The sequence below is a fragment of the Chroicocephalus ridibundus genome, chromosome Z (genome assembly GCF_963924245.1).
Source record: "Chroicocephalus ridibundus chromosome Z, bChrRid1.1, whole genome shotgun sequence".
NCBI lineage: Eukaryota > Metazoa > Chordata > Aves > Charadriiformes > Laridae > Chroicocephalus > Chroicocephalus ridibundus.
In genome coordinates, this window is record NC_086316.1 from 46,394,718 (window position 1) to 46,409,222 (window position 14,505).

Here is a 14,505-nt window from a genome sequence, read left to right on the forward strand (position 1 = left end):
TATTTGTAGCTCTGTTACTTATTCAACCGGTAAATATTAACAAGTCATGTTTTCTAATCTCAGCGTTCTTAAGTATAAATAATTCAATTTTCTTTTTTAAACATAGGCATAAAACCAAATGCATGCTTAATTAGAAATTACTATATTATGGTTGTAAAGAGCTGATCACTTGTAAAAATATATAAGCTAAATTGAATAGCCTTTTAATCAACATTTTCTTTTGTCATGGTAATTTTTACAGAGATCTCATAACTGTCCCTTTGAAAAGCAGGAGAGTTCTTTTCTTTGGTTTAAGTTACACTTTCAATTAACCTATGTATTTTTTCCTTAACCTCCTTACATTTTTAAGTGTGCCTGCTGAACTGCAACTACCAAAACTGGACACAATATGCTGAGAGCATACTAGTTCCAAATCCAGAGGCACTGTTCCACTTTCTGTTCCATATTCCTCTCTTTGCATATGGAAAGTTCACATCAGTCCATAAGATTTTAAAGGCCATGGTGGTGAGCGATTGGCTAGTTTTTCAGCATTTTCCAAGCCTTTTTCCAAAGTTACTGTTCTCAGATAGGCAACACTTAAAAGGAATGGGATAACATACAGATCTAGGCAGTGAAGCACACATTTTTGCTTCAGAAAAATGTATAGGCATGAAGAGCTATACTTACATATAGTAGTTCTGTATACATGTTATACAGATTTGTTGGTCATCTGAAATGAAAAACGTGAAATTATTAAATAATAATCAGAGTTTAAAAAAAAATGGTGAAAAGAATTGTTGCTACACCATTTTTATGTTACTATCTCTCACGTTAAAACCACCACAACCATAACTAAAACATTATCACCTCTGAATCTCTGTTTACAATTTTTGGAGATAAACTTTTCCACAATCAGGTCCTGGCTTATATTTTTGCAGTGACTTGTGACTTGAGTCCTCAGCATAAGGTAGCTAGAAGGTGCCGAGTGCTTGAGGAAGAGCTGTTCTGAAAAGCAGAACCTTCCCAGGAGCTCAAGTTGGGCAAAATGAACTCTTAAAATGAGACTCTAAGCTATCCAAATCTGTAGTTTCATCCTATTTCTTTATTTGTTGCAGAGATAAGTTAAAAGGTTTTGGCACCTCTAAAAGCAAACTTTTCAAAAACATGTTAGTAACCAGTTTAATCTAAAAAATCCTTAGCTAGACAAATACCTTTCTATAATGGGGGGGAGGGGAGGTGGAGGGCACGGCTTTTGGGTAAACTTTACTTTCAGAAAACTAATTTTTTGCATTAAAAATTTTTGTTGAATGAACAGAAGAAGTGTTATACAACTTCTTAAGACTGTTACAAAGATTGACATGGCTCTATGCTCACACAAAGTGAAGAGTATTTTCTATAACCTTCCATTATCTTCTGTTACCTTTCTATTTCTTTTACCTTACTCAAGTATCCCAAAGGGAGCAGACTGGAAGGAAACGGAACAACCTGGTCGAATATATTTATAAACCGCTCTCCTATGAAGTACCTATAAATTATTTTTGATATTAATAGTACTCATAAGGCAAAATTTTCACTGAGTCTGTTTGAACTGTATCTACAATAAATCACACTTTACACACGCAAACTTATTAGGCAACATGGACTTGGTTTTGCAAGTAGTTCTAGCAATTTATTTATGAGGTGTAAAGTTTTACCCAGAAATGTTGCAGATCTGTGAAAATATTCTCTTTACTGTTTAGAGCACAAACCGAAACAGCAATCACCTGATCTAGTGTTCTTTGCATTAGTTTTTATGTTAAGACACAAAATATTCTTACAATATGGAAATATTTTCTACTAAGTCTTCCTTTACTTCTAGATAAAAGACATTTGGTTTGTCCAGGGCTTCTTTTTGAATGATTTCTGAAATACTACTACTGTTTCTGCATAAGGACACTTCCTGAGATATTTTTTTCCCCAATTAATTTGTGTGTGTTTTTTTCCTTCCGTTGTTAGGAGCCTGGCTGATATGGTGATAAATAAGCACATGTATACCTTTTGAAAATTGTCATGGCACTGGCACATACAGTCCTTATGTTTCACTGATGGAAAAAATTGAGTATGCATCAAAGAGACATTGTTAAAATTACTGGGGTTGCTTGCGGGTTTAATGACTAACTCTCCATGTACTTTCTGGCTTTTATGAAGAAAGGACCCTTTCCTCTCTTGCCTGTGGGAGTTTCTGATGACATTTTTCTTTCCTAACTGCCCTCTCAGTTTTGCCTGTATGGTTGACTATCTATATAGCTCAGTTTCAGACAGATCTCAGCAGTAACTGCAAACAAAGACACAATGTCTGGTTGTCTTCTGGAAAAAGATTAGAAAAATTAAGTATTAAGTAAGTGACCATTAAGTAAAGACTGTGTATTTTGAGTTGGTTTAGGATCTAAGATAAAGTATCTAGGAATGAAAGGGTAAAAACAGTTCGTTTAGATTGCGGATTAGGATATCTATTGTGGAGAGAGCAAAAAAAAGTATCACAAATACCACTTGCATCCCCCTGCTTACACAAAACTTAGTCAGAACTGGTAATAGTAAATACCTTATTAGAAGGCCACAAATTTTGTAGGAATAACTGGTTTGCTGTATTTCACTTGGGAATGCACTAAGTCTTTCTTCAAACCTAAGATTTTGGAGCCCAGGGGAGAATTTCTTGACAATTTTGTAAAACAAAAACATGCAGTCATTGGGGTAGCGCACCCCAAGTTCATTTGCCAGCTTGTCTACTATATTATGTTATTTATCAACCCTTACGGAACAATTGTTCTTTCTCTTAAAGACATAAGCACTAAATAGAAGCTCTACCACTCTCTAAACTTAGTCACAGTTTCAGAATTTAAACTGTTGAGCAATAATGAACATATTTTAGAAAGGAATGCAAAGAGGGTAACTGTCTGTTAGCAGGGAGAGAGAAAACTAAATATGCTGTTCCTGCAATAGCAAATTTGATATTTAACACACGCTGTGTTTCCAAAATCTTGGAAATGAATTTTAAGAATGAACTAAGTCTAGGGAATTTTATGGATATATATGTGTAGTTCTTCAACAGCAGCTCCTTTAAAACCTGTCACAATCGGTTCTTGGACTAGCACTAACAAGCATCCTGTACTCACTGAGACCTTCACTTGCCCATAAAATAATGAGATCTCGGTGGTGCAAAGTGGGTTGGTTACTATGTCATGCTCCAAAAGGCTTCTTGTCATGAGAACTGCTAATATTTTATCTGTATTTTACAGCTTCCATTTGCATTGATTTCCACTATGTTGAGCCTATGCCACTCTTTTGAAGACAGAAACAAAAGTGATCTTGACAGCGTTAGAAGCAGGATTCAACCATTTTAAAATATAAGGCCTCAGACACAAACAAGTCCTCTGTGACTTTCTGGTTTTATTGCAGTTTTCTTAGATAAGTAAAGATCATCTAGAGTTCATAGAAAAAGTCGTTTGGTTTCTTTCCTTGTCTGTAATAAACTGCTCTTCCTGTTCCCTCCTCCACCCCCTGCCCTTCTCAAGTACAATACGTTTGGAGTGCAGCTATGTTATAATACAGAAAAGGTACATGCAAAGCTTAAATATTGGTCAAAGGCCAAATATTCATGCATTCTGTTGGAACTCTCTGATTTGAAACGAATTAGTGTTTTTTTCTGCTCCAGGAGGGAAGTACGGACATTAGCGTTACAAGCATAGCATTGTTGTGCTGGAAGGCTATTTTTGTTCAAATCTGTAAAGGAACACTGTAAGCAATTTTTTTGGTAGTATTACTGTAGAGGCTTAATGAAATATCTAGTACATAATTTCACCTATATTAAAAACAAGCTCCAGAGCATTTTGGAAACCCCTGTCACTGTTTCACTATGTTTGAGTGCTCATGGTATTTAGACAGATCCTGATTCTGGAACCTTCCCATGGCTAGCCCTCTGTATTTTTGAGTAGCACTTACTCAAGGTATCCCATCTAATTAGACCCAGATCTTGCAATGACTCGTATGCATGCTTGACTTTATCTACTGTATACAATAAAGCTGGGAGTTGAAGTTAAGTGCAAGGGTACATTTTGCAGGATCTGTATTTAGACTGTAACTTTTATTTTAGCTTCCTGTTTTGTTTATGAACTTTTTTTAAAATTAAATTTCCTGAACTATTTATTGGCTCAGCCGTGAGCCTAGAAAGTGCTGAATACACTCAACTTTTTTTGCATTCAGGAGAAGTTCAGGATATTCACTGCCTGGGACTTAATGCTTGGTTTACCTTTCTTTTCCAGTTTAATTAAATGTAATGACTGAAAATGATTTTATATTACATTGCAGTTTTCCTTGAAGGGCCAGCCTGCAGTAATTGTTTAATTTCAACAGTTACTGCTAGATTTTATTTGCCTTTTACATTCCCCTGAACAATAATTTACAATAATCTAAAAAACGTACTATAAATTGTACTATATCACCAACAAGAGTAATTATATATTTTAACTACCTTAGACCATTTTTTCTTTAGTTTTTATGGCAAGTCAATTAAAATAACTGAAATTTACAATCCAAACATAATAGGATTTTTGACTAGACAGGGATCTAACTGAAAACTCAGCTTTCGGTAGGCTTTAAAAATTAAGATTTCTGTTATGAAACGAAGGACTCTGGTTTGGATCTTCCAGTTTGTGTGGGAAGGTATTTGTCTGTGTCTATTTGGTTAGTTTTTCACCTATTTTTCTTTTTTTTTTTTTTTTCTTTTCCGTTTTGTCAGTAAATCAGCTTTATCTTCTTTTTTCTCATTTCTGACATCATAATTTATTTTGACAAGCCATGTTACCAGGAGATGGGAGAAGAAGAGATTGTGAATTTTAACCAAGGAAAAAGCTGTGTTCTGTTGTCAGTTAGATTTATATGGGGGAAAAATGGCATCAGTACTTGCTCTGGCCAAAACCTACAACTTTGATTCAGCCAAGATTTTTAATGAATTAAAAAATACTTATTTTTAAGGCAAAAAAGAAAAAAAATACTTTGGATAGACTTCATCTCTTGCAAAAAATATACTTTTACTAAAATTTTGTCTATTTAGTTTTTTGTATTTTTTTTTTAATTTAAATTAAAACTACCTTTAATTAGGATGAAAATGAGATAAATAAAACAAAACAATGTTCTGAGTGTTATTATTGCTGTAAAGCAGATTAACTATAAAAATCACACCAGTCTAATTTCAATTACCTTACTTTAAAAGGGGAATAATGTCACTTGCTGTTGCTGTATTTCATTGATAAAATAAAGGGAATGAGGAATATTTTCTTGATCAAATAATGATTTTAGTATGTTGCAGTTAGAAGTAGACATGAAGTGCAGATAAGATGAAATGAAACCAAAGACCAACATGATAATACGTATTACCTGGAATAGTTCCACGGTTTGTATGACTGAGGTGAAATGTTGATAAATACATAAATACTTGTATGTATGTTGATAAATGCATCAAATCTGGGGACAGAGTTCACTGCGGGAAAGCAATGAGATCAGGAAACTTTAAGGAATAGAAAATTGTAAAAACTGGCTTAAAAAGTAAATACAGAGTCAGAATGGCTCACCAGACATAGTTGACCAGTGCTGTAGTGAGATTTACACCACACATGAAGCTGAAAAATGTTTGGTCGGTGGCTACTGAGCTAGATGAACTTTTGGTCTGATGCAGTATTTTTCTTCTGTGTTCTTATTTCTACAGAGAACTCTAAACTAAAATCTGGAGTATTATGTGTTCGCAGAACTCATGGTTCAATCTCATATCTTCAGTTTTTCCAATGACTTGCCCCAAGTCTGGATTTTGTCCAGGAAGTAATTTTCTTTCTCAGAGAAATAAAAATTTCAAAGACAGCGTGTTTTCTTTGATACATACATCTTGTATCTTCACTGTGCAACAAAATTCTCTTTTACCTATACTCTAGGAAAGACAACATCCTCTGATGTAATGTTCTGCCTACACTGAAATGTCATCCTAAAAATCAGAAAAGAACAGTTCCAAATCTTGCTGGGTATTCCTTTTGCACAGATTGCATATTCTCATTCCAGAAGCCTGTGGAAACGAGTCCTATTATCTGCAAATCTAAAACCTATTCTGCGAGATTAACCTCTTGAGGAAGATTTACTCTGAGATAAAAAAGGATCCTTATCATAATTTTCTCTGGTATTTTGAAAGCCAAGGTCTATTCATCATCAGGGAAGGTTTGAAGAAATGAAGTTTTCCTTTGTGTTTCTTAGGTTGCTAGGGGTACCAGATCACTTTTTACTCATTAATCATGAGCACAACTGCCAGAATTGCAATCTGTACCTGAGTTTGAGTCTGTTCACAGTGCTGCCCTTTCAGCTATCTCACAGTTTCCTTAAATCTTCTCCAAATAACTTTTCTCTCACTCTCACTACCTTATAGACTGTATTTTCCCCCGTCTCCCTCCGTTTAATGGATCTCATGGAGCATTTGGATTATTGAGTCTCACTTTCTGCCTTTATAGCTGTATGTCTGTACACAGACCTTGTCACCCAGGCCAAACTAAATAGCTATGTTCTGGATAACCTTTGAGAGTTGCTCAGGCTTTACTTTGCTAAAATAGAGTCACGTTTTGGCCTAGATGCCTATTTTGTAGGCTTTTATTCTCAGGGACACTGCTCTTTGGGGTTTCTCAGTGTTTGCCTCTTTTGTAAGGCAAGTGTATCCTTGAAAAGGGAGAAGTGTGGTGGCTATTCTGAGCGTTCTTCACTCTGCACCCTCACTGAGGAGCGCTTTATTCTCATTGTTAGCCTTTGAAAATAATCCTGTTGCAAAAGCTGGAAAAGCCACGTTGTGCTGCTCTCTACAGAACCTGGGATGGGTCGAAAGGCAATATACATGGTATTTTGCTACATGGAGATGAGGTAATCTCTGGGAAGCCGTGAGAAGCATTCATATCACAACATGTCGTACTTTCGCAAGTTGGTTGAGGTGAGTGGAAGTGAATCAGCAAGTGGGCGAGTAAGAATTGGATCAGGAATGCATAGCTCCATGGGGGGACACTGGCAGGAAGGCAAACAAATTGGGACAAAGCCTGACTTTCACAATCCCTTCTGAGAGGGAGGCCTATCCTTCTGTTGACTCCTGCGAATCTACCAATGATCCACCTGAGCTCCATGTGCTGCAAACGTTTAGCTCCTCAGTGAACCAGGTGCTCACAGTTACCATTATTGGTTAATAGGGCAGCAGTTTCTGCTTGTGAAGCGTACATATGCCAGTCTGTAGATATTGCATATCAGAGAAGTTTATCACTTATCTTCATAAATACTCACATGTTGTGTCTGTTCATTATGTAGGCACAAAAGGGCAAATGCAAATTGTATAATTAGAAAGAAAGAGAGAGATGAAAGTGTTTGAAAAACACTCTGGTCCATGTGTTGTATTTTAGACATATCAAATGTGGATATTGAGGGCTGTTATGTTCTTGAGTTGTATTGACTCTGAAATTCTCTTAGAATATTTACTTTAAGTGGCTCAAATTTTGCAGTTTTACCTTAGTGTTCTTTTCTTGTCCTGAGTGTTTGCTTACAGCTGACTGCATTCTAAAAATGTAAGTTTGACTCTGAAGAAAGTTTCTGAAACTCATTACAGTTTTAAAAGTTTGGAAAAAATATGGGTGGTATTCTGAAGTGATCTAAATTTGCATTGAGAGGTAGAAGGTAGATGTTGCAATGGCACAAAGACAACCCTCCTCCTTAATTACATTGTTTCATCAGAACTTGCTCTTTCAAAAGCTACCTTTGTGAAGGAAACTGTATTTAATTTTGTAGACTTCATGGTGTTTTCTGGTGCGCACCAGAAGACAAGTCATTAAAATTTAATCACGGCCTGATGTCCAGAGGTGATGAAGACCTGCAGTTCCCACAGATCTAGCTGCATTAGAGGGAGAAATAGCTCATTGGTACTCAAGAAAGTAGGTCCAGAGTGTCCAAAATTGGGTTATCAGACCTGAGGTACCAAAGTAATAAAGATAATCCTGGAAGTGTGGACTTGAAATTTATTCAGCACACTTTCTTACAGACTGTTTGTCCAATTTTGTGTTTGCGTTTGCTTGCACAACAGTAGGAATGTATTTGAAGCTTGTAAGAATTTAGGATTAAGTTTACGTATTGAAGTCACCCTTAAGACTTGACTTGTCTTTCGCTCTCACTTCAGTTTCCAATACCTGTGCAAGAGTCTGCCTTTCAGATCTCATGGAATGCCACCTGCTTGAGCGTGCCAATTGGGCTAGTAAGGCAGCATGCAGTCAGATGCATTCGAGAGCATGTGGGCAGAAGAAGGTAAGGAGCTGAACCCAGCTACGCGTAGCCATTGTTTTGACACTATACACAAAGCCATAGATACTTTTGGGATTAGTGCTCTCTCAGGCAATTTCCCTATTACGTATGCCAGCATTTAATAGTGTCTGAGGGCAGAATGGTGTCTGTGAGCATTAAAGATTCTTTATCTCCTTAAAATATGAGCAGCCTCCAAATTTATGAAGTGAATCAGAAAGAAAAGTATCACCTGAATTTAAAAGAAAGCGTCATCTGTATTTAAACTACAAAGACTTATCTGTCCTTGATTAAGTCTCCCTGACAGTCCCTATCTTTGCTTTTAGACCTTCAGTGTAGATACAGTAAAGATGTATTACCACACTAGAGCCCTAAAACAAAACCGGGTCTTAACTTGGAGGAAAACACACAGGTTTTACTTCATTTCCTGAGGGTCCCAGAAAATTTTATAAACACTGTCAATCTTCCTTGTATCCTCATGCCTGGTGAACACTACCCTGCAGTGTTAGTGTTAGAATGTAAAACCTGGGTGGGTTTTACATTCTTCTCTGAAACGTCTGACATGGGATGTACAGTATCAAACTGATATAAAACTATGATATAAAAGTATGTCTTAATGTGACTGTAGGGTCACTACTGAGCAAGAAGAGAGATTTCCCATGCAGCCTACCTCTTTTCTGCTGGCACCTGGCATCATGCCAGAAGAGAGTAAATCTTACTCATTTTGTTGCCTTCACAAAGCAGGACAACATTGCCCAAGACTGCGGGTGGTGGTTTAATCTATTCTTTCATGCCCTGTGAAATATATTTGGGCCAAAAATTACTTGTCCTTCAGGCTAGTAGGAAAATAGGCAGTTCATTTATCTTAATTAGCATATGTATCCCTTTTTAAAGTTAGACCTGTGTATACAAAAAAGAAAAAATATATCAACTAAGCTTTGTAATTTGCAGACAGTAAGAGAATCACTTGTATTTCGTTGCTCCTAGCTTACAATATAATGTCACTGTGGTCTGATATTCCTTTTTAAATTTATATAGCTTCTATAAGCTAGAGATCCTGTACCGGTATAAACCAAAGAAGTTAATTATATCTATCTTTTACAGTTTATTTCCAAGGATCTCAAAGCACTTCAGAAAGAGCAGGTGCCTGATGATTTTTCTTGTGAGGGAACGGTCTTGAGTCTTTTGCAGATCTGTAAGTATGCACGAAATGTATTTGCATTTGTATATGAATAACTACTTTTCAGTATGTGAACTATAATTTTGACTCCAATTGCTGTGATTACTACATTTTGCTTCCTCCTTTTTTTTTTTTTTTTTTTTAAATAGAGCATTTCCCAGAGCTTTCCACTGCAGTTCTAATAGAAATGTTCACAGCATTGGAATGCTTTTCCTACTCCTGCTCTACAGTTGTTACTCAGATTAAATTCCTCACTGGTGTTGAAAGGAAGATAAGACAAAAAGAGACTGCAAAATCATGCAGTGTTTGCTTAATTTTAAAAAGAGAGTCTGTAGAAAGACCATGAAGATGTGAAACAAGATGTATCAAATTTCATATTTTCTCCCCTTGAAAATTTACTATTTTAAGTTATTTTTATGGCAGTGTAATTTCTTTACAACTTTCAAAAGAATCCATTTCTGTTTTCCACGAGAGGTACAGTTCAGCTGTTTTTTTTTTAATCAAAGTCTCTAAATATAGCAATTTTCTGATTTTCCACGAGAGGTACAGTTCAGCTGTTTTTTTTTTAATCAAAGTCTCTAAATATATCAATTTTCTGATAAGACATGAGAAACCTATTACTGTGCTCATCTTATCTATGAATTAAGCTATTGATATGCTAGAAAACTCATTGAATATTAAGAGCATAACCACAAGCAAACAGCATCTCTACCTAATAATTCATTTTAAGTTTGAAGTTTACAGGTCATGCTTTATTTCAGGGACACATGGTAATTTGCAAAAGCTGCTTGGGATATGCTTTTAGCCCACTGCTGTGCTTCTGTTCCAAACAGAACTAACATTAAACCAAACTCTTTGACTCTCAATAACATATGCATCGTAACAGCCATAGAGTTTCCTTAATAGTATGCCTCTTACCAAACTCTGGCATCTTAGCACTTCTGACTTTACTCAGCAGTGAAAGTTTATTCAGTCTTTGTTTCACCTGCATCCATTCCATTGATCTTTGAAGCTTTTGGAAAGACTATTTTAAATCAGAACTTCAAGTACAAGAACCTGAGAGTAAATATGTAGTGAATATTATGAATGATTAATATTTAGGAGATGAAAGATCTTCTCAGGACAAAGGTAAATGAGTACAGCCCCTTTCTGTGTATGTCAGCTGCCCATGAACAGTCTTATAGTCTCCTTATGCAGGCTTATTAAGCTCAAATACAAAGAAAATCAGCTTCTGACTTAACTTGCAATGATTAGTTTTAAGAGAAGCTACTATTCATAGTGCATTTCACCCCAACTCAAAGCAAGCGTTGGCACTAAATAGTTGCAGAAGAGGTATAAAGAATTTTTAGTCACAAGTGTTGTGAAGAGCACTGAAAATTTTACAATAGGGGAAGTAACATCTGATAGCAGCAGTAAAGGTTGGTATTGAAAAAGATTTTTCTCCTTTAACTTCTTCTCTCCTTTTTTCTCCCCGCAAGGAAGCAGACAGCTGACATGAGCCTGGAAACCATGCCATACCAAAAAAGATCGCAGTGTAGTTGCAATCATGTTAAAACTTGGTCCGTCCAGCTCTTCATTCAGCAATATAGAAAGCTACAGTCACAGAGGAAAGCATTAAGCTTAACTGCATTCATGCAGAATGGCTGGTCACCAGAGACATAGGGAATTTTATGGTATGACATATTAGACTGGATGACTGATAGAAAGAAGTAAGTAGTATGTGATGAAAATCGTTACATAAGTTTGGTATGCATGAGCATTCATGATAGTCTTGTTTTGCAGGGAAAAAGGACACAAAAGGAGAAAGAGCATTGAAACAGTTGTGACTAGTGCTGGGAATTAATTTCTGGATTTGGGTTTGTTTTTTTTTTGTATATTTGGTTTTTTTTCCTTATGAGTTCTTTCACAGTTGTCTTTCCTGCTGTTCACTCTCCTTTGTATAGCAACATTCAGACCCCTGGTACTGACGGTAGTGCCTGTTACACCAGGCCTGAAAACACAGGCAGGAGAAACCAGAGAGTCCATTATGAACTCCTTGGTCTGTGGAAACCTGTCTGAAATCAGGGAGAGGATGGATAGTCCTGGTAGTCTCCAATTTTAGCACTTTCAAAAACGGTCTTTGGAAATATAACAAATCAAGTTTGTTCCTTTTTTTAGAAAACAAGTAGTAATTACAAATAACTGTTTGCAGAGCAGTGATTTGCTCTAGATTTGCACCGAAAGAAGTAAAACTCAGGTCTATTTTTTTTCTTCCGTAAAATCCTTCAAGTCTTACTTTCTGTGACACAGATGGTCTTATCAAAGCATCTTGGCATATTAGTACTCATTCAGTGCTACTTTACGTAAACTCTGTGCTTTCTTGAGAAGAAATTTGTCTGAGAGGTCATAAGTGAAGACTGCCTTTCTGATGGGTCACCCTGTTGCCTCTCAGTCTTGAGTTGCTGATCTGTCCATACAACCACCGGAAATAAAATTTTCTTAATGTAAATACGGTGGAAACAATGAATAGTGATATCTTTTAAACATTTTTAATCCTCTGTCAAGGTGAAAGATTAGATCGAGTTCAGTAAGTTAAATGGCTTTGATCTGAAGACAACAAACTCTCTGTCAACACCATAATATGTTGAGAAGGAACTTACTTTTTCTAATCCAGCATGAAAAATGAATCAATGTCCTAGCATTTTTTTAAGGTAGTAGCATTGCTATTGCAGGGACTTGCTCTTGAAATTTAAGGTCTGTCCTTATGTCTATTTCCTTAAAGAAAAAGCACAGGCTAATGATCTATTTTCAGGCCTCGAAAATTTGCATGTCTTTCATAAAGTTCTGTGTCTGACAATGGCTTCAGAAAGTCAGTAAATCTCTCAGCCTGAGTGTGGCATTCAAGCAGGAAAAAAATGTTGCAGAGATTAATAGCGAAAGTAATACAAAAATTATTCTTATTTATGCTGGAGATAGAGTTTAGAAATGGTATTCAAAAATAAATACACTGGGAAAAATACAGTTTACTTGGTGAGCGAATGCAGCAGTGATTAATAGCTCAGCAGCATGCACATAGGCTTGTGTCAAGACAGGGAGGAGGAATAATTTTTCCCTACCTTAAGAATAAGGATAAAGGTTCATAAAGGGAATATTTACCCATTTTGCAGTTCTGGCATCCTTCTGAACAAGGTATGCAATCTTCAGAGTCAGGATCTTCCACTTCACCTGTGTTTTGCAAATCACCAATTTTGGGTTAATTCCAGATACTGGAAGGCCAACACTTGGAAGCACTCAGCAAGGTCCCCAAAAATAAACTTTGTCCAAATCCAAAAAGGAGAAAGATTCACAGCAATTTCTTTTCTTATGTTGAGATAAAGACAGTTTAATAGAACAGTAATGGAAAAGGAAAATAATAGCTACAACAACAACAATCATAGTAAAAGAATATACAAGACACAAGTCTCTCTCACCACCTGGTGAGATGGTTGACCTTCCTGACCTGAGCAGTGATCATGGATTTCTGCCCCCCAGCCAACCCCTGTTTATACACCAAGCATGACATCTACGGTACAGAATATTCCGTTGGCCATTCCATTGTTCTGTCTATGACCCTTCTCAGCTTCTACGGGAACCTGAGAAAAGTCCTTGACTAGTATAAATATCACCTATCAACAACTAAAACAGTATGCACTGACATTCCTACCAAATCTGAAACACAGCAGCCACTAGAAAGAAAATTAACTCTACCCCAGCTGAAACCAGGACACAAATTAAATAGAATATTTGTTAACTCCTACTGAAGGATGCTTACCTTCTCTACAACTATGCTTCTGACATATGTTTTGAGCAAGGTAGTAGCCTCTGAAACATCTTTTGCAGTGGCTGGTGTTCAGGCACACCTCACAGTGGCCAGAGCAAGCCACGCAGGTATGGTCTGAATGGTAGTGACCTGGAGGACAGCTCTCTCTGCACTCCCCATGATACAGGAAACGTTCAATCCCTCTTCTATCTGTGTGGCAAAATAAAACAAAACAAAAAAACAAAAAAAAGGAAAAGATTTAAGCAACAGAGGACATTTGGGCAGCTGATGCTGCCAAACATTTAGGCGCTGGTGCTGCAGCTGATGAGAATATTTTTCACTGACTGCTAGATTTCTAGATTTGCTGTTTTACATCAGATGAGCTAAAACGTATGAAAGTTTCATGACCTCAAACCTTCCACATTCCTGGAGATTTATGACATAAAGATGTGAATAATAACTGTTTGCATCCATCATACTAATAAAGAAAGGATCGAGGGATTTCCATTACTGAGTGCCCTTGCAGTGAACATACAAGTATTTGTATTCTATTGTACCTGTGGATGTAGAATTGCCATTAGGAAAGTGAAGCTACCACCTCACCTTTGGAAAGGATCACTCTGTGTCTGTACTAGATTAAACTGTAATCCTTATCCCAGTCACAGCTAGAATCTGTAATCACTTAGATTTGAATATGGGTAGCAAGCGTACATCTATTTGCTACCAGATCAATAGCATTCTTCAGTGCATGGGGAGCTGGGAGGTCCCCTACTTCAAATCCTTCTAAATGAAACCTGTGAAAACACCTACCATGCCATGTGCCATGTGCTGCAACATGAGGAGTTTTCCAATGGCTTACCTTAGAGAATAAATTACGTACATTATTGTGCTAAGTGTGTTTGATTGCTTTTGCTATAGAGCAAGAACTCGTTTACCATAATTTATTTTTGAAACTGCAGAGAAACCAGCTATAATAGGGAATAATTGCTGCACCACGGCAGAAGTATTCAGACTTTGTTTCTTTTACTTTTCATGTAAAAATCTTTAGAATGATCTTTTCCAGCCTCCTCAGGGTGTGACTCTCACCAGTGTCTTCATTTCTTGATATGCAGAAGTACAGAAATTTATATTGCTGTCTACCACAGGGAGGGACTTGGGGAACAACTATACAAACTTCTCCTTCACGTTGGACCTGAAGTGTCATTTGAAAACTTCATCTACTCAGTCACATTTC

General features: G+C 36.7%; 1 protein-coding gene across 1 annotated transcript in view; it reads right to left on the reverse strand.

Annotated features, from left to right (window-relative positions):
• The window catches only part of PCSK5 (proprotein convertase subtilisin/kexin type 5), a 253,679-nt gene that overhangs the window by 29,068 nt on the left and 210,106 nt on the right, over nucleotides 1-14,505 (reverse strand). Inside the window, exons 23-25 of the mRNA XM_063320402.1 lie at nucleotides 13,284-13,481; nucleotides 12,629-12,697; nucleotides 667-709 (exon numbers count right to left, since the gene is read on the reverse strand). Of these exons, the coding sequence (XP_063176472.1) occupies nucleotides 667-709; nucleotides 12,629-12,697; nucleotides 13,284-13,481 (310 nt within the window). The remainder of the gene's footprint in view (nucleotides 1-666; nucleotides 710-12,628; nucleotides 12,698-13,283; nucleotides 13,482-14,505) is intronic.